At 40.3% G+C, this 25,006-nt stretch overlaps 4 protein-coding genes and 1 non-coding gene across 5 annotated transcripts; 3 read left to right on the top strand and 2 right to left on the bottom strand.

Moving 5' to 3' along the window:
- The first annotated feature begins 6,586 nt into the window (after positions 1 to 6,586).
- Positions 6,587 to 6,658, top strand: FOMMEDRAFT_t31. Its single transcript has one exon. It is a non-coding gene; the product is annotated as a tRNA-Gly (tRNA).
- Positions 6,659 to 6,956: 298 nt separating this feature from the next.
- On the top strand, positions 6,957 to 11,023 carry FOMMEDRAFT_146479 (uncharacterized protein; the record flags this gene model as incomplete). The annotated part of the gene is made up of 8 exons (XM_007266174.1): positions 6,957 to 7,145; positions 7,195 to 7,238; positions 7,356 to 7,968; positions 8,018 to 8,277; positions 8,347 to 10,243; positions 10,299 to 10,467; positions 10,549 to 10,742; positions 10,820 to 11,023. The coding sequence occupies 8 exons, from the start codon at positions 6,957 to 6,959 to the stop codon at positions 11,021 to 11,023; spliced, it is 3,570 nt and encodes a 1,189-aa protein (XP_007266236.1).
- Positions 11,024 to 11,500: 477 nt separating this feature from the next.
- Positions 11,501 to 15,375, bottom strand: FOMMEDRAFT_107442 (uncharacterized protein). The gene is made up of 7 exons (XM_007266173.1): positions 15,147 to 15,375; positions 14,970 to 15,077; positions 14,829 to 14,914; positions 14,497 to 14,758; positions 14,128 to 14,431; positions 13,632 to 14,061; positions 11,501 to 13,560 (listed from the first exon to the last, which is right to left on the bottom strand). The coding sequence occupies exons 1-6, from the start codon at positions 15,259 to 15,261 to the stop codon at positions 13,656 to 13,658; spliced, it is 1,281 nt and encodes a 426-aa protein (XP_007266235.1). The 5' UTR covers positions 15,262 to 15,375; the 3' UTR covers positions 11,501 to 13,560; positions 13,632 to 13,655.
- Positions 15,376 to 16,190: 815 nt separating this feature from the next.
- Positions 16,191 to 17,775, top strand: FOMMEDRAFT_28277 (uncharacterized protein; the record flags this gene model as incomplete). The annotated part of the gene is made up of 9 exons (XM_007266172.1): positions 16,191 to 16,260; positions 16,422 to 16,460; positions 16,513 to 16,541; positions 16,657 to 16,685; positions 16,816 to 16,817; positions 16,869 to 16,928; positions 17,094 to 17,126; positions 17,345 to 17,408; positions 17,676 to 17,775. The coding sequence occupies 9 exons, from the start codon at positions 16,191 to 16,193 to the stop codon at positions 17,773 to 17,775; spliced, it is 426 nt and encodes a 141-aa protein (XP_007266234.1).
- A 494-nt stretch (positions 17,776 to 18,269) lies between these two features.
- Positions 18,270 to 20,587, bottom strand: FOMMEDRAFT_122500 (uncharacterized protein). The gene is made up of 6 exons (XM_007266171.1): positions 20,471 to 20,587; positions 20,201 to 20,413; positions 19,942 to 20,117; positions 19,819 to 19,887; positions 19,581 to 19,748; positions 18,270 to 19,453 (listed from the first exon to the last, which is right to left on the bottom strand). Exons 2-6 carry the CDS (start codon positions 20,392 to 20,394, stop codon positions 19,071 to 19,073), a joined length of 990 nt encoding a protein of 329 aa, XP_007266233.1. The 5' UTR covers positions 20,395 to 20,413; positions 20,471 to 20,587; the 3' UTR covers positions 18,270 to 19,070.
- Positions 20,588 to 25,006: the final 4,419 nt, after the last annotated feature.

Genomic DNA, 25,006 nt, shown 5'->3' with positions numbered 1-25,006 from the left:
TCTACACTGTTACTAACAAATATCTCTTTAGTATTGTACAAAAGTTTAAGATTTAGAGTGATCACCTTAATCTCTAGTACTTTTAAGTGTCTTAGAAGCTCAACTACTGTCAGGCCTACTAGATGCTAGAACTGTAGGACTACAACTTTATACTAACCTACAAACTCAGAATATAAATAACAAAAGCTAATTTACTCTCAAGACAAGTAGGTTATGAAAGGAGGGAGAATGATAATAAAAATCTTGTTCTCCTAAACAATTCCTGTTTTACATCCAAGACAATCTAAGAGATCTGACTCAAATCCAAGAATGTTGACTTTATCACTTATATATAGTAAGCTCTAAGACACACATAGGACTAGGTTGTAGTAAAGTAGTTAGAGAAGCAGACTAAGGACTAGAAGGAGGATAAGGATGGACAGGTTTACTAGGAAGGCCAACTGTACATTCTAAAGGATTAGAAGCTATAGAAGAACATTGTTTAAGCTCATTATAACAATCTGACTATAGAACATCTGAGCTAACACAAAATGTAGGAACTTATTACTTGGAACTACTAGTAGTTAGGAATGTAGAGGGAAATCCTAAAGTATGTAACTAGTTACAATATGTGTTAACAGACTAAGGCTTACCAGACAAGGGTTTAGACTCTTCTACATCTGTATCAGATTCTAGATCACTCTTAGGAAGAAGTCTTAGTAGACCTGATTAGTAAGCTACCTAAGTCTTAGGGTTATAATACTATCTGTGTAATTGTTGACTAATTCTCTAAGCAAGTCTATAGGTTTCAACCTAAACAGAACTCACTTTTGAAGGTATAGTACACATTTATTAGAATCATGTCTTCTAGTTGTACAGACTCTCTCAGAAGCTCATTCACAATTACAGACTATAATTTGAGTTGAAATTCATACAGGACTTGTATGTACTTCTTAGAATTCAAGAGAACCCTTCTACTACATATTACCTGTAGACTAATAGTTAAACTGAGTGAGTCAATCAGAAGATTAAGCTCTATCTCTAAATGTTTATTAATCATTAGTAGTCAGATTAGTCTGAATAGTTAGTTCTGACAGAATTTGTGTATAATAACTAGTAACACTCTACAACAGGACAGTCTCTATTCTTCCTCAACTATGAGAGACATCTGTACTAGGAGACAGTTCTAAACTAGAACAATAGTTCCAAATCTGTAACAGACTTTGTAGAACAGATACACAAGACTAGGGAGGACACACAAGCACTTTTAAAGAAGACAGTATAAGTTATAAAGTAGGACTATGATTAGAAGAGATCTATAGCCAAGGATTACTAGCCTAGTAATAAAGTTATACTAGAAGCTACTAATCTGACTATGAATTACTTAATGAAGAAGTTGGACAACAAGCACTTTAGACCCTTCATTATTAAAAAGAAGGTTAGTGCCTCTGTCTACAAACTCTAACTTCTAGTAATATAAAAGTACATACACTTAGTATTCAACAAGGTTCTATTGTTTCAGTACTATAATCTAGGTTTTACTTTATAACAAAGACTCTTACTGCCTCTACCAGAACTTATCAGTTTCAAAAGAATACAAAGTAGAGTATGTAGTAGATACTAAGCTAGTATGTAGAAAGCTTAAATTCCTTATTTACTAGAAAGGGTACCTAGTTAAAGAATGTACTTAGGAACCTGTTAAGAATCTTACTTATACTACTAAGACAATCCAAGACTTCTATTAACTTTATCCAGGTGCTCTACACCAACTCTACCTCACAGATTTCTAAACCCTACTATTCTGACTTATGTCTAAGCTACTAACTAAGCCTAATGTTTACTAATCAGAATAATTAGTTTTAGAGAGGGGGTAATGTTACAGTTCTCTACTCTCACACCTTTAGTTCTAAGGGTTCTACACTCTTCTGTACTAGAACTCAGGACTTCTGTCCCTCAGGAGTACTGTTTATAGACTATATACAGACTGACTCTTACTACTACCCCTCCTTACTTTATCATTCTATTCCTTTGACCACTCCTTCATTCTTTGTTCATTCTATAGTCTCTTACCCTTTGTCCATCCCTTCATTCTTTGTACCTTTATCTTTGACCTTCCTTTCTTTCATTCTTTGTAGCTCATCATTCTTAGTAGCTTACTATTCTCTGAGTACTCTTGTATAGTTTAGTATATATAAGTATACAAGATCAGACTAGTCCTATAGTCTTAATCTTGTCTACTCTTAGTAGTCCTATACTCTTAGACTCACTCTATATACTCTACTCTTGTCTCACTCTCTCTCTGTGTCTGTTCTGCAAGTTCTAACTACATTCTAGTACTTGTATTCTGTATTTCTGTTGTATAAGATAGTTATAGCCTGAGTCCCCTTACTAAGCCTTCAGGTCCCTTCTACACTATTACTAACACATAACCTGTTAGTGTTTTAAGGTTGTAATGTTTCCCTAAGAGTAAGTCACACAAGTAGGGGTTCAGTAGACTCTACTTATAGTGTACAAGTATTAATACAGGTTGACTGTATAGTTTGTAATTTGTTATATAGACTTTATTGTCCTTAGATTAAAGTATTATATATACTATTCTATATTGTATGTCTTGAATGTATGTCTTAGTTAATGTCTCAGTATAATAACACATTGTAATGAGACAGTTCTGTATTGTATAACACATATATGTATATAGTAAGACATTAGACAAATTTATCTGAAATAAATGTTAACAATAATACATGTACTACAACTACTTCTCTCTAGTTTACATCTATGTCTGTTGTGTCTGTTGTGTGTCTTTTAGCTCCTCTACACACTGTATAGGTTATTCCTATCCTATATGTCTAAACAGGTTTTTAGTAGTAATAGAAACAAAACAGAATAATGTCTAGCTAGTAGGAACCTGAGTAAGGTTATAGTAATGCTCAGGTAGCTATAACTAGTCTGGATACATCTTTTCATTCATTACATACAGATGAGAGTAGCTAAGTGTGTCTATAACAATCTATAAGTTAGCTCCTGTGTGGCTTAACCAAGTACTTTATATTTACTGTATTTATTACTGTCCTATAGTCCCTATTAGTGTTAGTATGTCTCTTCTCATTCCTATTTCATCTCTCTACTATGAATGCTGATACAGACTCCTGTCTATAACATTACACAAAGACATACAGAGTCTAATAAGCTAGTACTGTTCTTAACACATCTGATTCTTCTAGGAGACCTTACAGTTAATAGAATGTATAGTAATTAGACTCAGAGGCACTTTTAAAGAAAGTTCAATTGTAATAACCATAATATTTGTACAAGGGATAGTAGTACTGTTGTTACTATCACTTGCTTGACTATTGAATAGTGAGTAGATACAATATGGTTACAAATACTAAGGTACCAACTACTTGTCTAGCTTGCTACTTCTCACCTCTTAGTTTATAGTAGTATAGCTGAGATTAGGTTAGGTAGATAGGATGACTCACTGTAGTAGTAATAGGAGAGGAGAGAGGAGCATGTTAAGGTATGGTTGTGTATCTATAATTGTGAGCAGAATAGACAGCAAGTCTGCTAGATTTGTTGTCTGACTGTACCTCTAGACTGTATCAATCCTATACTGTTACTCATAGTACTATAGTGTTCACTACTACTTGTTCTACTTAAGCATACTAGAGATACTATTTGACTGTAGTAGAGAAGTATTGTGATGAACCAGGATACAATGTAGAGGTATAGGAATTAATACAGGTAGGAGTGAGCTACAGCCTCTTATAGATTGTATAAATAAAAACACTATGTTAAGTATATAGAATGAATACTATAATGTTTTCTTCAGATACAAGTATGTTTAGAATTTGTTTCTTTTGAATAACAGTCCTAGGACAGTTATAGTACTAGAAAGGGGTTCTAAGAATACTACAGAGATAAAAGACACTTGTATTGTTACACAAATACTATACAGAACAGATTGAAAACTTGCCAGAGTATTGTAAGACATGTAGACCTAATTTACAGGCTGAGAAGGAAAAATATAATAGCTTGTATGAAGAGGAATAATTTTATGAACAGTCTAGATAACTTGCTAGAATAAGGGTTAACAAGATTGTCTAATGTTTCCTATACAAATACTGTACAAAATAACACAAAACTTTGCCAGAGCAGTTCTATATATATATACTTGATTTATGGACTAGAATAAAAATTTATTATAACTTGTGTAAGGAGGAATAATTTTGTAATCAGTCTGGACAACTCTTTAGAGTAAGGCCTTGTAAAGTTGTTTGTTCTGTTCTGACACACACAGGCAACAAATTGCAAATATTTCTATATAAATCTACATTTGTAATCTGGCACTTTTTTTTAAGTACTAATTGAGTATGAAACATACAGAATTGACAGAGAAATTTGCCATTTACTTGAGTTTTTACTGTTTTGGCTCAAATGTGTTAGAGTATGTAAAACACAGGTGTAACAATACTTATAAAAAGGGTAGTAATCTCTCTTAGTGTCTGTATCTTGTAGACTCAACTAATCCTCTTCTACCTTAACTAGTACATAAGATTATAGTAGTCTAACTTTATATTTAAAACAGATCTAATAATATAATTTTATTTACTACTTATTCTATTATAATACTTTTATTTAAGCTACTATTTTTAGAGAAGAGCTTAGTAAGTAAAGTATAGCTTATACAATTAGAAGGTTTTTAACTACTTAGACTAAATAATGATTGTACAGAATGACTAAGAGTATTTATAGTTTGTTCTTAAAGGTTTTTACTAACTATTAAAAGATTAACCTTTATATTAATTTCTAAAAGGCTTAGTAGTAAACATATTACTATTATTATTTAAACTTTTAAACTATACACTTATAATACTAACATTTAGTACTAAACTAGTAAGTAGTACCTGAGTTACTTAATGTCTAACAAGTATTAGTTAGTTTGTATAAGTATTCTCTATAGGACTAAAGTAAGTAGTTGTAAACAAAGAATAGTAGTTATTATTATACTAGTTAATTAAATTTAATATATAACTTATATAATTGTTATTTCTACTATTAAGGTTCTAATAGAAGTTAATACTAGAGAGGTTATCTATAGTGTTAACAAATACTAACTGTTGAGAACCTTTATACATTATATTAAAAAAGGTTATTTAAATAAGACTTAGAGAACTTATAATATAAATTAATAGAATTAGTACTTTTTATATATTATTAATTATTTAGAGGTGAAAATCCTTTAGGTTAATAGTAAGAGTGTTAGAATTAAAACAGAATGTTTAGTATATAATGTACCTTTTTTATATATAAGAATACTGAGTCAAAGTTCTAAGACTTAGTATCTTTGTTTTTAAGTAGTTATAATAGAGTATTATACTATTTACTTATACTCTGAGTCTAAACAGTACTATTAATTTATATACTCTCTCTAAGTATATATACTCTGTAAGGAGAACAAAATAAGGTATGTTAGGTTACTAATAGTTATACTTGTAATTCTAAACTAACTTAAGTATACTTTTACTCTAGTTTATTATTTAACTTATTATTAAGTTTATACTAAATACTTAACTATAATTGTATATATTAAGTATTAGAGAGTTGTTATAGTCATTGTTCCTAGCTTTAATAATAAGTATAGTTTTAATAAGTTCTTAATAAGACACATAATAATAGTTAGTCCTTTTAGACTGTCTTTAATAATAATATAGTTAAAAGTCTAACTATTAACAGTACTTAAGTTTGTAGTTACACTTAATACTTGTTTATAAAGTACTAACATAAGGAAGGGAAGTAAAAGTAGTATACCTTAAATAAGTATAGTTGGTTCCTAGTTTAGTATAAGTATTAAAAAGTAAGAAAGGTAAAAGGTAGAAATAAACATTATTTAAGTAGAATAAAAGTATATATAAAGTACTAATTCTAGTAAGAGTACTAATATTAGTAAGTATAGTAGTTCTGAAATAGTTAATAAATACTAAAACACAATAATTTAAAGAAACAGAATCATTTTCTAAATATAATAGTTCTTAAAAGTAATAAAACTAAAATTATAGTAAGAAGACTAGACAGAATAAGTAAGTAAGTATATATAAAGATTTATGAGTTAATTAAGGTACTCTAACATTATAAATGTAAAGTATTAAGTTTGTTACTACTTATTTTATATAGTTCTAAAAGTAATCTAGTATAAAAGTTATAAGTATAGATAGAATCTTTTAACTAAAATTAAACTTATAATATAGTTATAACTATTTATTTCTTTATACAAAGTCTAATAATAGTAAGTACAATTGTGACAGAGCTATATATAGAGGTTATTTTGTGTCTATTATTGTTAAATGAATGTTATTACCTTTATTTAATATTAAACTATAAGAGTTTTATATAAGAATATATATTATTTTTAAGTGTTTTATATTTAGTAATAAACATTAGTAATTAATACAGGTCAAGCTTGCCATGGATTCAGCTTTCATACTGTATTTAACAGTATACATTATCAGAGAGGGGAATATACTAGTGAAGACAGTAGTGGAAAGTGAACAATTCTACATGACAAGATATATTGGTATTATATAATGGTTAGGAATTACTGTTTGTTACACTGATGGTGAAGCGGTTATCATGCTTGCCTTCCAAGCAAGCGGCAGGGGTTCGACTCCCCTTCAGTGTATATTAAATTTCTTCTTTGATTCTATGTTTTTGTGTTTTCACTATTTCCCTCTACTTTGTCTGCTTACGTTTAATTATTTTTTCTGCACAGCTGCCTTCTTTTTTTGCATCTCTTCATTCACTCTGAAGTTTTGTGTATTCATAAGGACATGGAGGGCGGATCAATTAACGCGAATGTCACGTCATGTGCATTGGTTGTGTGTGTGACCTCTCGCGCCCTGTCCCGCCTATGTAATGCACACACTTGGTTCTCAATCACAGCAACGATCCTTCCTATTCCATGCCTCTCAATAGATAGCATGCTCTTCAGCAATGTCAGATATGCCGTCTCTCCAACTGTACCTGGTCAGCGCCAGGCTGAACTGTCCAAACTACTCAACGCCAATGGAGCGACCATGGTAAGGCTGCTGGAGGCGTCGCACGTTGTGTCGAATACAATCCACTTTAATGGGCAAGAATCTGTTCCGAAGGGGGCGGATATCGTCACAGTAAGGAATATGCTACGGCACGGACCTGCTAGCTAACAACTCTTTGAAGGACGAATGGGTTGATCGGAGCATTGTCCATGGCAAACTGCAGGAGTGAGTCATTGCACAATGTCCAAGCCACTATTAACTTATGAGATTACAGTCCAAGGTTATTCTCGGCCGACCCCATCATGATATTCTCCGGCGTTATACTGTGTGTTGCTGATGTAGGCATCAATTCATCTTTGGTTGTATTGTCTACATGCTGATTCTCCAACAGCTTGAAGCATGTGACAAAGAAGTCATAGCAGCAGGAGTCAACGCACTCGGTGGACTTTTTCGCGAAGGATACACCCGTGACTGTACACATGTCCTCGCAGCCCGGCCAGGCTCAGATAAATACCTCACTGCAATGCATTTTGCTGACAAAACGCGTGTGAAAGTCGTCCTACCACATTGGTTTGACGATTGTTTCAAGCTGCTCACGCGACTTCCTGAAGAACCTTACGCTTGGCCCGATCCTCCTGTGCTGCGTTCTGAATATGGACTTAATAAAACGCGACTTGCATCACCTGCCAAGGCACTAATGAAGGCTGCCGCTCTCGAAGACGAGCCTGCAGACAAAATTGCTGCTGCTGCAAGAACTGAGATTAATATCTGGCAAGGCAAGCGAATACTGCTTAGCTCAACGTTGAAGCTTGAGGAAGGTCGTTTGGAATCTGTCAAGGCGTCTGTGCAACGCGCAGGAGGCTTGATAGTCCATACAAGCGGTGATGAGCCTGCAGACGTCGAAGATGCAGACGTTTACATTACTCAGCGCCGTGTAGGCCTGGCGTTTGTCAAAGTAAGTTTTCAAATGAATTTTAGTCGTGTTTATTAACTTTGCTTCAAAGGCTTTCCGTTCGAATAAGCTTATCGGGACACTTTCCTGGCTTTTCCATGTTCACAAAACGGGCATCATCTCTCCTCCGCAGGATCAACTGATCCATTTCCCACCTCCACCAGAACCTTGTCCAGGTTTCGATAAGCAGAAAATAACGGCTTCGAACTATGAAGGTGACGCCCGTCGATACCTCAAGAAGCTCATTGAACTTATGGGCGGCGAGTTCACACCTCAGATGACAGCTGCAAACACGGCAGTTGTCGCTGCTTTGTACGTTCAATGCACTAATAACCAGCTTTGTTTTACTAATAACAGCTATCTCTTCTTATATTCATTCAGTATCAAGGGAGAGAAGACAACAAAGGCGCGCGAATGGAACATCCCTGTTGTGAACCATACGTGGCTTGAAGACTGCTTTGCCTCCTGGATGCTTATCACTCCTGCGCAAGAGAAATACGTCACCTTCCCTCCTGGCGTAAGTTTCGGTGCGCTAGTTGGTAAGCGGGGCATCCAGCCCCTGACCGAGGAGGACCTCGTTGAGATCGAACGTGCTGGTGAAGAGATGAGAGATAGAAGAGAGACGGTACCTGTTGAACCGATCAGAGTGGAAGTCGAGAAGGACATGAACCAGCGTGCTGGTGAAAGCTCGAAACAGCAAAAGGTTTCTCCGGCGAGGGTTCAAAGCGCACAGGACAAACGAATCAGCCAAAACAGTCCTTCTAAGCTCTCGGCGGTAGTAGTAATAGATAGGAGGCCACAGAGTGGTAGGAGGACGGAGCATGAGGAAGAGGAGGAGGAAGAGTATCAGCCACCCAGAGCACGAGGGAGACCAACGAAACGAAGAAGAGATAGCGATACATACTCTGAACCACAAGAAGACCAAACCCGTGTCTCCCCGACGAAGAGGACGATGCGATCCCGCGCCAGAGAGGAAGATAGCGAGTACGAAGAGGTGCCGCGGAGATCTAGTAGACCTACGCGGAACGCCTCTGCCTCAGGATCCTCTCCGGCGAAATTGAGCTTGAGACAGAAGGCTGTCGAGGAAGAGGACGAGAGTGACGACGAGCCACCGCGTCGAGGGAGCAGATCGAAGAAAGACCGGCCAGCGAGGGAATCTACTCCTGAGGATACTATTGTAACAACTTCGCGCCCCATGAATGTGCGAGGTAAAGCGAAGTCGGCTGTAGAGTTACTTGATGACCATGAATTCTCATCCAATGATGAGTACCAGTTGCCAGTTAAATCACCAAGGAAAGCAGCTGAACGACCTAAGCGGGGGCGTGGGAGACCTCGAAAATCGCGTACGGTAGAGGAGGCGGAAGAGGAAGAGGAAGAGGAAGAGGAAGAGGAAGAGGAAGAGGAAGAGGAAGAGGAAGAGGAAGAGGAAGAGGAAGAGGAAGAGGAAGAGGAAGAGGAAGAGGAAGAGGAAGAGGAAGAGGAAGAGGAAGAGGAAGAGGAAGTTATCCCAGGCCCTTCGAAGTCACCTATCGTGACACCTCAAAATCAACGAACGCCTTTACGGAAACAAGCATCATCTTTGGGCCCTACTCCAGGCCGAGCCGTCTTCGTTGAGATTCCCTCTCCCCAGAAATCTGCCTCGTCCCTGGGCCGAATGCATTCAATGGGTACTGTAGCTGCAGACGGTGCTGCAGCCAACACATCACCAAAGCGTGGACGTCCGGTGGGTCGAACAAGTACGAGAGAACAGGAGAATGAGAGCCCGTTATCAACTCCTGAGTCCCTCGCTGAGTCACCATCTAGGTCAAGCCGCTTCCCAGACGACGCAATTCGGCGTTCTTCGCAACCAAATCCTATCATCAGTCCAGCTGCTTTGCAACGTTCTCCTTCTCGAAGACGGGCTGCATCGAAAGCGAACGCCAAATTGCACGAAAACGCTTTGGACATTCTCCAATTTGAGAAGGAGAAACGCACTGGTCGTGTTCGTGGAGCGTGGGAGGGTGAAGATAAGAAGCGTCGAGCAAGCGCTGTGCAAGATGAGAGTGGTGTTGAAGAGTCGGATTCGAGGGATAAGAAGAGGCGGAAGAGTAATGATCATGACATTAACGGAAAGAAAGGGGTTCCAGGGAAGAAGCCTAAGAAACTGGAAGCGTCTCCTTCAATATCAGGAGATGAACAGGTCGAAATGCGAGAGTCTGAGATGGAGCTGACTAGTGACGAACTGGACGAGATTTGTTTGATGACGACGCAAGTTACATTGAACGATCACATCCTAAAGGTACGTTACGGGCTTTTCTTGCATTGATTTTGCCTTTCTGATAGTCTGAATTTAGGGTCTTCGTCAACTCGGTGTAAAGATAGCGTCCAAACCAACCGAATGTAATCTGCTTCTTGCAAATGCCATCGGGAGAACCGAGAAGTTCCTGTGTGCAATGGCAACTGCCCGGTCGATCGTAACCGAAGCATGGGCATCTGACTCTGTCAAAGCCAAACGCATACTTCGTAAGTCCATCATGATCCTCGTCCATCGCCTATTACGCTTCTAAATCAACGCTATGCATTCTACACTTTTATCAAATGCAGCTACGGACAAGTACTTCCTCAAAGACCCCGAAGGCGAAAAGAAACACAAGTTCAAGCTTGAGGACGCTTTGCGACGAGCTCAGTCTTCTGACAAGAAGTTACTCGAGGGACATACGTTCTATTTCACAAAAGGTTTGCATAAGAGCGAGAAACTCATCACATACAAGAATGTTATTTCGTCTGCTGGTGGGAAGGTAAGAAGAGACCAAATTCCCTCTGCTCGCTCTAATACTAAGTCTCACTCAACCCATTTTCGTTGATTGTTCATCAGATCGTTCTTACAAACCCAACAATCCGAATCTTAAAAGGCCACGAAAAAACACGACACGTCCTCTCGATAGCAGACGACCACACAATCACAGACCCGCTCGCAGACGCGGGCTTTCACATCTATGTTCCCGAGTTCATCCTCGTCGGAATCTTAACGCAGAAGATGGATTGGGAAGGGACGCCACATCGACTGGATCGGAGTTAGTGGGAATTAAGGAGCTATGTTAATATGTCGGAGTGACAATGGCATGTCTGACTGAGTGTTTGGCTTGCACAGTTCGTTTCAGTTTCAGTTGCAAAATGCCGCGTTTCATCACGTCGGCTGAGAGGTTGCTGATGTCTTGGTGATCTGATTTCTTGGGTTGTCTAGCTTGTCTGAACTGTCGTACGTACATGTATCGCTAGTAGAATAGTTGTGTATAAAAATTAGGGGCAACTTTACTTTCATAACATTTTCAAAGCGGCTAATAATACCGCAAACAAATAACGGCAGCTTATCTTCTACGCGAGGCCGTCCCGAGATCCACGCTTCCGATGAATCCGCAGCGACAATCTTATGTTAATGAACAGCAAAAATGCCTTGACAGTAACAACGGAATTTAAAGTTAAAACGACCCGGAAATAGATGGAAGAAAAGCAGAAAAAACAAGAACAAGAACAACCGAGGGCCACAAGCCTAGACGATGCAGATCTCGAATGCCAAAGCGCGGCCACTGCAACGCAATTTTTTGCTGCCACGTGCGATCTGGCCACAACACTCCAAGATACATAATTAGATTCAATCAAGCCACGACCACGAAACTCCTGACAGTCTATATAACAAGTGTGTCTCTACGAGATGTCCGTTTTCCTCTTCTGCTTCCGCTTCCTGCTACACATCCTCCGTATCTCAGACTGTAGATGTCTCCCTCTTCCATGTCATCAAACGAACTTAAAACCAACAGCACGAGCCCACGTGCACGTATCCATACACATAGCAGGAGAAGACACCCTTCGACGGAGACTATTAGGCCTGTACAGTCCTCTAGCCGTAAATCCTCCACCTTCAAACACTCCGCCTCCTCCGCCTCCCCTATTCCCTTCGACATCGAGAAATACCAGCCGCGTTATTCGCTCAACGCACTCTGGCGAGGCGCGTGCGCTAAATCGGAGACGGAGGAGAAAGAGAAGGATAAGGCCACCGATGCGTTTAGTCGTGGTGTCTCGCGATCGTCGTCTCCCGTGACGTCGTCGCCTACTTTGTCTTCGTCAACTGAGCCTCCCGGACGTAACCAGAGTCTAACAGAAGCTATTTCCACGGTCAATGACGAATCAAAAGCGAACCGCAAGCTACGTTCGCATTCATCATACCGATCCATCCGAGTTGAGAAAGACACAGAGAAAGAGAAAGGACGCGAACGTTCCTCGTGTTCGACTCCTCCTGCTCCCTCTCCTCGTACTTCTCCTATTCCCACAACGCGTCCGCGTCCACCTCTACGCGTCATAAACGCCAACATCTCACCCAACTCAGACTCGGATTCAGACTCGGATTCCAGCAGTGATTCAGATTCAGATTCAGATGACGAGCCACTCGAGATCCCTCCATTTCCCGTGCCGTCTTCACCAGTACCATCTCTCGCATCCAGACAAGGGCAGGGGTACAATGGAGGATATCAAGTCTTCAATCCTTCGGAGCGCTTTGGCAATGTGAATGCATGGCCACACATTTCGACGACGACGACGACGCAGCGCCTTGTTCCTCCACCTGAGATCATCAGAAGTGATGATACATGGTCGGAACCGATCCCTTTAGCGCCATATGTCAATTCTTCTCCGCCTCCAGTGGAGCGTATTTTCCCTCCCACTTTCCCAGTTCAGCCACAGAATGTTGTACAACACTCGCCGTATGTGAGCATCAACGGGATGCTCGTTCCGCGTGTATCGTTCCGCATCACACCTCTCGAGTCTCATTCGACGTATTGGGATGTCGAAGACGGGTGAGCAAGCCTTCATCTTCTTCTCATTCCATTCATTTTCTGCCCGTTGCACAAGTAGATCTAACGCGATACTTCTCAGAGATACCATCCCCATAAGAGCCCGCCTCGAGATCCTCGACCTTACACGGGAAACATACTATCACCACGCCACCATCTCTGTCCGCTCCTACCTTCCTCGGATACCGCTAATTCGAGGTGTAGAACACAATGCCGACCCGCAATTCGTTCTTCACTACAAAGAACCACCACGGAAGCAAGGAAGCTGTCCAAATAGGGACGGCGGGATAAACGTTGCTGCTATTGAATCAATTGCCTCTTCGTATTCTCGCCATATCTCGCAAGTCGGTGCAGTTCCGTCTGTTCAGTCCGTCCTAGGCGGTCTAGAGACCGAGATGGAAGATGACGATGACGACGACGCTGAAATCGAGACGACCGACTGGGTCGAACTGCCAGCCCGCCCCGTCCCCATCTGGGCCAAACATTTCGCCATCTACGTCCCGACAAAACTCTTCGCTACACGCGAATCCCGATTATTTCAGATCGAAGCAAAAGTCACGTTCCTCTCGAAGTTGACGAACGGTCGACATCATGAACTGCAAGCACCTCCGAGTCAGGTATCCATGACACTTTTGCATAGTGCGAGAGAGATGGGTATTTGCAGGACGGGATAATTCTGTGTTCGTAAGAGAGGCCTAGTACAATGATGATAGGCTCTATGAAGACTTCAACGGGGTGGTAGTTGATGCTCGGGACATAAATTAGACACCTACGATGTAGACACCCATAGCTTAAGATCAGCAAATGTAAATGAGTTGTAAATTACGAAAATAAACGTACAAATAAAAATCAGATATTCAACCATCAAGTCTTCCTCCTCTTCAAAACGTTCCTCGTCTGATTCTTCTGTATCGTTGGAGGCGGAGTGCGCGGTGCTCGACGTGGTGTTTGGGCTGGTGCTTGAGTTGACACTTGACTCGGCTTCTCTTCAGCGGGCTTTTCCACTTCCGCTGGCTTTACCATTTCTGAAGGCTTTACCACTACCGAAGGCCTTTCTACTACCGGAGGCTTTTCCACTTCCGACGGTTCCATCTTCGGTTCGCGGAATCGTGATTGGACAGGCGCACCCGGTATATCCACACGCATAAAGTCGTATGACGCAATCGCTTTCTTGTTCTCTTCACCCCATGCCTCATTCGCTTGGCGTTCAATCTCATTCATGACGAGTCGTCTTCGGGGGTCGGGACGGTAAGGATTTGGCGCAGGGAATCTATTTCAAAACATGTTAAGCTTATTCATGACTAGTACAATTAGATATCATTATGTTGGGACTTACTTCCCACTAAAATGGTTCAAGACCAGCCTCTCAGCATTAATCATTTTCGCAAACGCCCCCGCCATGCCTGGTGTTGAATGTCCCTTGCTCACAATCTTCTGACGAACGAATGCAGGTGTCTTCTTGTCTCCTCGAAAGCTTCGATCGATCGAAACAGGGATATGTGCGTCTGTTGCTTCGTGGACTAACAAAGCAGCATTTTGCGCGAGGTCTGTGATTGCGGAGGGGTCACACGTATCACCGAGTACGACTATCTTGCGTTCGAGATGGTTCGTTTCCCGGAATACGTACCCAATGCAAGGAGCTATGTTCAGGGGAGAAGATAAAATTTATAAGAAAGAATACTGAAAATTTGTTTGAGTGATGTACCTCTATGTAAAATAGGCGCTGCATCAACATGAACAGAGCCATATACAGCCAAATCGAACCACAATCCAGTCGATACAGATAATATGTTTCTGCCGATCGATTCTCCAGGATGCATGTTACCCGTTTCACACGACGTCGGTTTGTCAGAAGGTGTTAACAGTTCATGAACAGCATATCGTTCTGTCAAGTCTGTCATTGTCATTTTGAGTATACTGCGTACGAAGACGCGGAGTCCTGCAGGACCATAAAGTTCCACTAGTGGCTGTGAAATTAAGTTACCTTCGTCAAAATGAATGTGATATGAACAAGGGAAAATTGGAGCGCGGGCTCACTGGTTTGGAACGTGGAGGTTGCGAGGCGCCAGCAGAACCGCGAAGAATGTTGGCTAGTAGAGTTATGACGCCCATGCAATGGTCGACTGGCAGGATATTCAGCACCAAGTAAAAGTGGATAAACACAGGGATAGAACTTACAATGTAAATGCGTAATAAAAATCTTCGTGATTCTACTTGTCTTCAGCCTCCGTGGCCCAAACGGCTGCATCGCAAACTGGCGCGTCGTGCCTTCTGCGCAATCGACCACTATTCACAGAATCCTTGTAAGCATACCGCGTCTCCAAGAGACCCAAATGGCCAAAGCAAAGAGTTTACACCATAAGTCCCCATTCCCCAATATATCCAAAGCAAGGCTCGAACACGAACGCGTATCCGACGGTCCGCCACCACTGGACGTGCCCAGGAACGTCACGGACATTGTATGCGACATCTTGAAGTGGGAAATACAGGGGTCGTCTATTGGCTTGTAATGCCCTCTTGATACTGTGCGGAAGACACGCAAGAAGGGTGGCCTACGTGGATAGAAAGCAGAAGAAAGATGTTGTCGTATCCGTATCCCTGCTCGTAACAGCTGCCAGAGCATGAACGTCGGGAACAAGCTGTACGCAACGGAAGTAACCACATCCATTATAGGCTATATGTTCTCACAAGTACTAATTATTTTGCATCATCTTCCCGGTATCAAGTTCTTCCCTTGCTTGAAATGATCAGTTCTAACTGGGCCTTTGTAATCTATCTTTAAGTTCATCTTGTTGAACAGATGCATTTGCTTACCCGAAGCTTGTGCTCCCCTATCTTATGATACGCCACAAGCCGATTCTCCAGTGAATAACACTGATTTCTTCCCCTTATCTGTTATATACCTGTACATAATGTATCCAGGCCTTCTTTATTGCCTTTTACAATAGATGATCATGATTTTTCAGGGAAAGTTGTGCACTAGACTCATGATAACATGGACAATCTTGCGTGCCAATTTTAGTACCCAATGCATCTTTTTCTCTGTATCTAATGAAGCTATTGCAGCCTGATTTAGGGTATGCTTGAACACCAACCCAGATGTTTTAATTCCTGCATTTCACCTAAAAATGAACTCTTTTATGATATCTTCAATATTCATAGCAAATCAAGTAGAGAATAAACTGAATGAAGTATGCACATATCTTGAATCCTCCTGTTCCCTGTACTATCTGATGATCTCTATAATGATGCATCTTCAAAATCTCTTCTGTACAATCATGATCGGATTATTACTAGCAGTAATGAACATGGGGTATAAATCCGACAGCAAGGGTATACCCTGTTCTATACAGCACAATCCCACTTCCTCTCTCAGTATGGCAAGACGTGTTCACTATAATGTCGAGTTGGCTAGTACGGACTCTGGAGCTCAACATATATGCCATTCAGCTTACAAAGCTTATGAGTGGTGCGCCAACACCTAAATTATTTCCGTTGAATTTGTACTGATAAAGTCCATAATTTTTCGAATATTGAGCTTCATCGATGATACTGTACCTCTACGACTTTCGTATAATGTTTGCATTTCTGTAACAGTTCTTTGGATAAACAACTTGTGGCACTTATTAGAAAGCTCGCTTCGGTCTTGGGAAGGTTATCTATTTCTTGGTATGTGGAGTTACTATATTACCTGTTTATTCAACTCATCTATTATGCACAGGTCCGCTACTTGACGCTGTTCGTCATACTGTGAGCTCATTATATAAAGAACTGAAAATAATACAACTTAATTAGCTTTGCAGATTCATAAATATTGGTACAACGCTCCCCAAATAAGAATAATCAATTCTCTGACAGGTCCTAGTCCTATTTCTTCCTTATGTTTCAAGCAAAGTGCGTACAACCTGTATCCCCTTTTGTGTCAATTATTTTACCATGATACAGCTGTAGATATCTTATTAGCATAAAAGCTATAAAACCATTGCAAGTAATAATAGCCATGCCTTTCTCATCTACATTCTAGATGTAAGCTGGCCTTCTATGCTTTCTACTCTTTCTAATGGTTTCAAATTATAGGTCTATCGTGGATACGATTTCATTGGGTAGCTGGTGTTGTTATAAGTTTCCTAGCAGAAGGTGAGTTTTTTTTTCCCCGTCTAGCCCTTATTATCTCAATTCATTGCAAATATTTAAAAAAAATAGTTCCTCTTGTCTTGTGCATTCGTGCTTTATATAACAAGAACAAACATATTTCGGCCCTCATAGTAACGTGCCTCATCGCAACTGCCCTCAGCATGCTAGGTATAAGTGCATATACAATGCGCAAAGAACAAGGTTGGTAATTATATTCGAGTATAAACCCGTACAAGTATCTAGTAATTTAACATTCTTTATTCAGTTAACTGGACTCGTTTCGGACCTGGTTCTGACATGCATATATGTGTTCCAACAGACGGTGGAAAGCTCTACAAAGCGTCATGGATTCCACTCGCTGCTCGACGAACTTCTATTACTATGCCTTGCTTTATTAAAATGGTTCCAGAATCTCACAGGACATGGCATGGAAGCGTCGGCAGTAAATGAGATGGTCAAAGATTCAGTACTATATTTTTGCACGTAAGTCTGATTCTTCTTTGACTCGCCACGTTATGGATACTGACACTGAACGTACTCATAGTACGTTCTCATTTTACTTATCTAACCAGCTAGTATAGGTCATAGGAGGCGTCAGTCTACTATTGCTATGACTGAATTAATAATTAACCCTTATTTTATACCCTAGCCACTTTATCTTGAAATTCCAGTTGGCTTCGCCATAGCTATGGGTAGCATCATGTCTCAGAGATTGTTTTTGAACATACGGAAATACTGATGGGGACACAGTTCAGAAGAAACGCGAAAAGCTGCTTCAAGTTTTACTGGACAGGCACAGAAGATCGCTGTTGTTGAGCACGATATTGAGTTGGAGAACATGGGATTTTGATCGCAGTATTCTTTTAAATGATGTTTCTGTATGTACCAAATTAAATAGCAAATGTAGATTTCTGGAAACTCTACAATAACTACACTTTTTGTGCTAGATGCTGGAATTTAAATATATACATGCAGGACATTGGTGAGGTATTACCCCCTGCACAGACTGTAATACCTATATATTCAGCAACTGAAGCAAAGGAAGGACTGCTTGGGCTTGTCTACATATAAACAAGAAAAGAAGTACAATCTTGTTAGGATCAGGTCATACTTAGTAGAATGCTTTGTATTAGGTGAGCTTGTCCTATCAATTCTAAAAACTTATACTCATCAATACTTCTCAGTCACACAAACCACAATCTAGTTCCTACTTCATTATGGGTATATTGCTCCTTCAAGACAGTATTACAGGAAACATTCAATCAAAATACTCTGTGGTGCTGCCCATGTCGTTCAATTCGCAATTTCTTCTGAAACTCGATTGATCAATAGGTAGACAGTATAGTTTGTATTTAATGAGACAATGCATTCCTTCTTCCTTCCAAAAGAAAAAGAACAAAGGGAGGGCAAATGCAAATAAAGGATAAAAAGATAGAAACGTCCCTCCACATTGTGATAAGGACAGAGAAACCTCTGTATCATTACGATGCGCATGAATTCCGAGCATTCTATCAAGGAGAGACAAACATTGAAGGAGAGAATAAAGTCGAGAGAAAGGAGGTAAAGAAGGTCAATGAAACAAAGTAGAAGATAATAATATATTGCAATATCAATCAATAGCTAACAATCAACAAATCAAAGCAATCAATCGAAACCGAAACACAGACACAGCGAGAACGTAAATGAACATATGTACTTGCTAATGAGCAGAAGAGGATAATGAAGGGAAAAGTGAGTGATTGCATGGGGAAATGAACGGAATGCAATGAAGGAACAAAGATGGTGATTTGAATCAGCACCGGGCTGTCCAAGTTAATGAACGAACAAAACGAAATCTAAATTTACAACTACAACCCGATAAAAACTTCCTGATGGCAGACAGTGAATCATAATAAATCCGTGGATCATGCGCCCGAATGATTCGATGAATATGGTGATGATGAACAAGGCCGGCGGATCGAATCGAATCGACGAAAATGGCGAATAAGTAGATCTTCCAGAGAAGAGAAGAGGAGCAATAAGAACGGAACAAGATGAACAAGATGAACAAGGTATCCATCTATCTGTACGTCCATTACTGTCTCAGAGTTATACACATTTCCATATTTAAAACCCCGAAGTGCGGTCCGAAATCGAGACACCATCTCAAACGAGTTCGTTTCTCCTCCTTCCTAGATTCATACGCATCCCGGCCTTCTCATCCGTTTCGAACGAAGTATCTCCTCCCTCACCAGAATGCAAATGTGACTCCACACTCTTCTTCCCTCTTACTCCTCCTTTCTCCACACGCGCTCCCATCCGAGTAGACCTATCAAGTTCGACAGTCTCCCATTCGTCCAGTCTTTCATTCGGAAGTTCTGTATCGCCTGCATCGCTGAATCGTGAGACGCTGGATCGGCGAACGAGACGTTCTCGTAGTACACATATAGAACGCGTGATGCAGAAGATGATCACCCCCGCTGCTGCGATGCCTACTATCCACCCCGCAAGCGTCTTGCCTTCTTTCGCCGGGTTTAAGAATGAATATGCTGTGTAATGTATATTAAGTCGAGAATCAGCATCAGTGTTATTATTGTGATTATCACAATTTGTCAGGGAAGATGATATTTTGGATTAAGTGTTTGTTCATGAAGTAAGAAGAGGAGATGGACTGACTGTAGAATCCCTGGGTTGCGTGTGTAATATATGCAACTGCAAGATAACACCCAAGGAAAATAACAACAAACGGGATATGTAACCACGGAGTCGGGCCGGCGTGCGTGAATAATATCTCGAAGAGGGAGAAAACAGTGTTGAGTGCGTGTAATGACACGTTTGACCATGCTATCATCATGGTGTCAATACTTCGAACACGAAAAGATAGATGTTTGTGGGGGAAAGATTTGTGACTCACCATCAAATTTATCGGTGAATGGATTACCCGGAAAAAGGGCACCCCAGAAAACAATTGTTACAAGGATAGCTGAGAGACACTCAGCAAAGGCCACAAGAAGTATGACAACCAATAATTACTCACGGAATGTAGAAATTGTCGTAAAGAGCAGCACGTGTAAAAATTGTAATATCTTAGGCCATCTCTCTAATGGGTATGATCTCCCCTGACTCAAAGCGTATACGAGCGTCTGAACGCCAGAGGCAAAGAAATACGAGCACAGTCCAATATAAGACAGCTCTGTAAAGTACGAGAAAAACCTATCCAAGCCAGGCCAAGAAGAAGAAAATATTAAACTTAGCACAGCCAAGTGATCGACGGTGTAAGACAAAAGACGACATACGCATGTGCCGTGTGCAGTCTCACGGCATCCCACACGAGAACGAAGATCAGCGTGAAGAGTGTGTAAAAGGCAAACGTCAAGCGAACTGCGGCGAGAGCGAAAGGAGAGAGGAAAGGAGAGGTCGTGAAGGAAGCATTTGGGTCGAATGGCTGTGGTGCGCCGAGTTTGTCGTATATGTTGAAGCGGTTTATCATGACATGTAGTAGCCCTGCCCTGTAGTTAGATCCATGAGTATTTTCAATATTGTTACGAAAAGCAAGAGAAACGAACACACTGGGGAGATAAGAACGATGGAAGTGTGGAAGAAAGAGGAGTCGTTGGTGAGTGAGAGAGCGAGCGAGAGAGGCCTGTTATGTAGACGGAGTGTAAGGAAAGGACAGCCCCTCGACTGAACCGGGAAGAGCAAAAGGGAAAGAAGAACGGAGGACCGGACCCTGAGATCGACAAATCCGGATCACACCCGCGTTTCGGCATCCACGTGGCAATCAAATATTTCTATCCTCAGCTGTCAACTATCCTGGCCTCCGAGACCCCTTAACTTCCAGATCCGTCCTTTCTTCCTCTTCATTATGACAATGCAGCTGCTAATGCCAACTCATCCACATGTCCGTCCAGCTTGTGTTTACCATCTCCCCCACTTTCTTCGTTTACTCTTGCTCGCCTATGCTATGTGCATATGATATCCGAATCTCCCGGACTGTCATTCAATCGCGATGGAGACGAGATTCGAACATTCTTCCCATGTATCGCTTGCACTCCCTTCCAGTCAGTCCGTCTTGTCCAAGTTGTCGTGGAACTTCATCAGATCAGCTGGCCTATCATCATATGTGCATCACTACTACTTAGTACTACAGCCAGTGTTTGACGCGTTACGCGCTTTTAAATTTTCGTCTTCATTTCATTCTGGTCGGTGAAACTAGTACAAGCGCTACCGCTAAACTCTGAAATTTGTTATTAATCTTCCATGCATGTGGTGGTGCTCGCGCCTAGTCTCTCAGCAACGTCAGGCTCATCTTCACATCAAAAGGTATGCAAGAATATTGTGCTCCTACTACCTCAAGATGTGAAATATCAATCTTTCATATTCGCCGGCGGTTACAACCTGTGCATCTGCGCACTCTCCACAGCACTGGATGTATATTTTAAATATCTGAACTCCGCAAAATATAGATTATAACATCTATCGTAGCAACGCTCTTGTACTCCTTTCGCCGCACCAGCACTGCGTGCCACTATGGCTTTCTTGTTCATCGATTGTGGCTCCTCAATTCCTTTGGCAGGACAAGATCTAGGCGCCTATGCTCTCTAGCATTGCAAGGTTATTGATAATAGCCATAGTACCTGATGTGGAATCCCAACACTGAATATTACTACAATATATTCTTTATTGATTTTCAAGCTGTGTGATACCTTTGGTAGAACAGGATTAAGGCACCTGTGTTAAGTCGTATTGCTGGGTAAGTAAGGTAATTTCCCGGCACATAGGATCACAATAGACTGTACAAGGCGACAGTCATCATTGAGCACTATGGCTATTATCAGTTATCAATTAGATTTATATCTATACTGGTAATGTCTCTGCCAGTCATGTACTGCTGAAACATAGACAGAAATAATACATACATTAAACTGGTTTGAGTGTATACAATCTTGCCCTTAACAGCTTCCCTTTACACTAGTACACACTTACCTTGCCTTGTTTGTATTGTATGCTACATAAAACTTAAAAGCATGACCTCTCCAGCCTCTGTCTACTACAGTGTCTAGTATAATTTAGTGTAGACAAGTTATAGTCATGTATCTATATTGTACAATTGATAAATATACCATATCATGCTATATTCTTCTGTTTCATACAAAACAATTGCAAAAGTCACTTTATAAAAATTCTATAATCAAACTCCCAGATTCTCCATTTCTATGTTGTCCTCAGCAACTGTGAACTGTGAATGTGCAACAAAATTGGACACAGCAATTAGTGATTTTTCTGGACCTTGTCCCTAATGATACTTCTGTACTCCCCAAATCAACTGCTGGGACATGATACTGTGCATAGTTATAGTAAACCCAAGCAGAAGCTCAATATATAGTGGCTAAAAAAGTAAAAGGGGAAAGTGTTGGTCATGTGTTAACTGGATTACAGTAATAGTCAACTGACACCTCCAATAGTCCATGTTAGGTGGCAGAATAAAAAGAAGGTAACAGTACTGCATGCCAGTGCAAGTACCTTGTAAGCATCTACAGAATATCTAGTCGAACAGTACATAGGCTTACGTGCAAAAATATAGCACTGATTGTTTAATCATTACTTTTGTTGCCGGAGCTTGTACAACATGCACATTGCGGTTTTGGAACCACTTGTACAATGCAAGGCATACTAGCAGGATTCCGTTGACAAGTAGTGGTACCAAGTAGGCTTTGTATAAATGACCTATGTTTGTTGGAACACATACGTGCATGTTGGAAGCACGTCCAAATTCCACCCAGGTACCTACATAATAAACTTTAAGCTCTAGACTACTAGTTCGGATTATACAATCGAATAGATCTATTACCCTGTTCTGTGCGCATCAGACTTGCACTAATACTCAACATACTGAGAGTAGTTGCAAATTAGCATATTACTGCAAAGACCAAAACACGTTTATTTTTATTGAATAAAGTGTAAACACGCAAAACGAGAGGAACTACACAAAATATTGTCAATAAATTGCAATGAGGACCAGATCAATAAATTACACACTTTCTATAAGAAATCCTAATGTAACACCGTTCACCCATTGAAATCGTATCCATGATAAACCTGTGATGCGAATTTTAAAATAGCAAAGAGAATAAACAACAAAAGAGTAACTGACATCTGGAATGTAAGAAAGAGGTTATCAATGTTTCTCTTGTTGTTTCTGTAGCTTCAGTCTCAATGGAATACATACAACTGTTCGTCGTGAGTTTATTAATACAAATGAGATACTAGATGAAATACGTACAACATTGGGAGCCTCAGGAAGAAATAGTACTAAGGTGTGTCAGGGTATTGATTAATTAAATTTAGTGAGCATCATACTGATGTTTATAAAGCTGCAATGCTAGTTTAATTGCATGCTTTAAGAAGCTTTTTATATGATGAACTTACACCACAGTACAAATTATCAAGTACTGGACCTGCATTTCGCACATGAGTTAGTATAAAAGATAAAGCTAAACTTTTCACATACTGAGAAATAGACAAACTTTCCAAGACTGAATCTGGCTTTCTAGGGCACAGTGTCTGTTATTTAGTTCTTCTGAGAGCAGTCAACCAAAACTTGATATACCCTCATGTATGTAACTTCATCACCAAGTGTTAGAACTATCGATCAAAAGGTGTCAATTTACTCGTCTGAGATACAGAAGAGGGACGAACGAAAGTCATAGAGGCATAATGTCATTGAGGAAACTTTATATTCAAACGGTATGGCCTTTATCAGTGTAAATTCAACAGCGATAATTCAAAGATCAACGTACTGCTCATGAGCTTGTAAGCTGAATGATGTGTATTTCATGCTCGAGAGTCTGTAGACTCTTTATCGGCTCACTGGACATTATGATCAGCGTGTATGGTAAACCCAAGGAAAGGGGCGTGGAGTTGGGATGAACCAGATAGCACTATTCATACCCTGTATCATCGGACTTATATTACAATCTTGTTGGCTCCACCCAGGTGAAAATCTGATTGTGATTGATTAGAAGATGCAAAGTTACACAGGCTAGTAAACAGGTACAGGAGAAGAGGAACAGGGTGATGCATGCATATTCCACTCTAATGGACACCTAGGCCATATAGGAATATAGGTACAGCAGATACACAAACTGCAAGACGTGAAATACCTGAACCAGTCTTTTAACCAGCCTCCTAAATCAGATCATGTTGGAGCACAGTAGATGCAACGTTCTGGAACATGGAAGACATAGCATATGACGAAACCAAGCTGTGTTAGGTGCTGAAAGTAGTAGACAAGAATATAATTTCTTTTTACTTGCATTTCTACAGTGCGGATTACTTGCAGTCCTGTTCATAATAATAGTCACCAAGTTACAAAAAGGGATTGGGTACATCATGAGTGAGTATTTTCAAGGGATACAAGTAAGGCAAATTGTAATTTCCGGTATAGCATTCTTGTGGCATCAATCATGATATACAGAAGCACGGATTTGTTGAGGATCCGTCCCAATGATAGGAGAACAACAATGCCGGTGGAAATTTGAAACGTTCCGGTCCGAGTTGTAGCAACATAATAGCTAGTTGGGCTTCTTAACTTCCTTGCTGTTCTTCATTTTGATCATAAAGGGATATATAAAAAACCATATACTTATAGATGATAGACAATCATGATGGATAAAATTTAATGCACGTGCCGAGGTAGTATAAACATGATGTATGTAGTGGATACATAAGGCCCTGCTCGGTTGCACTGGTCGCGCAACCGCAGGTTGGTGGTTGATGGCCGGCAATTTCCGGTACAACCGTCAACCACCAGTGCCAACCTTGTCACTTTGGTCACAAGTAGTATAGTGTATAGATCATTACTTTCCCTTCATCTTTCATCATTTATCCTTTCAAATTAGTATATAATTATGTGTCCTAACATAAGTACTACACAGTGTAGATATAATTGAGACACAAATAAATAAATAGAAACATAAGTTAGGACTTTAGGTGCATAAATGCACATATAATTAGGCATATATGACAGATATATTATATTATTATAGGTAAAGCTTGCTGACATATAAATAAAGAAGGAAATAGATGCAAGAAGGTGTTTA

Source organism: Fomitiporia mediterranea, assembly GCF_000271605.1.
Source record: "Fomitiporia mediterranea MF3/22 unplaced genomic scaffold FOMMEscaffold_5, whole genome shotgun sequence".
Lineage (NCBI taxonomy): Eukaryota > Fungi > Basidiomycota > Agaricomycetes > Hymenochaetales > Hymenochaetaceae > Fomitiporia > Fomitiporia mediterranea.
The sequence above is the reverse complement of the archived record's forward strand: the minus strand, read 5'-3'. Positions and strand labels throughout refer to the sequence as shown.

Bases quoted from the DNA above. Each gene is read 5' to 3' on its own strand.
- FOMMEDRAFT_107442 (XM_007266173.1), bottom strand. From the start codon at position 15,261: ATGTCGCATACAATGTCCGTGACGTTCCTGGGCACGTCCAGTGGTGGC. The intron at 15,078-15,146 runs GTAAACTCTTTG...TTCTGTGAATAG, and splicing joins GGGGAATGGGGACTTATGGT to TGGTCGATTGCGCAGAAGGC. The intron at 14,915-14,969 runs GTAAGTTCTATC...ATATCCTGCCAG, and splicing joins TTTTATTACGCATTTACATT to TCGACCATTGCATGGGCGTC.
- FOMMEDRAFT_122500 (XM_007266171.1), bottom strand. From the start codon at position 20,394: ATGATAAACCGCTTCAACATATACGACAAACTCGGCGCACCACAGCCA. The intron at 20,118-20,200 runs GTATGTCGTCTT...TGGCTTGGATAG, and splicing joins AGACTGCACACGGCACATGC to GTTTTTCTCGTACTTTACAG. The intron at 19,749-19,818 runs GTGAGTCACAAA...CCATGATGATAG, and splicing joins ATTCACCGATAAATTTGATG to CATGGTCAAACGTGTCATTA.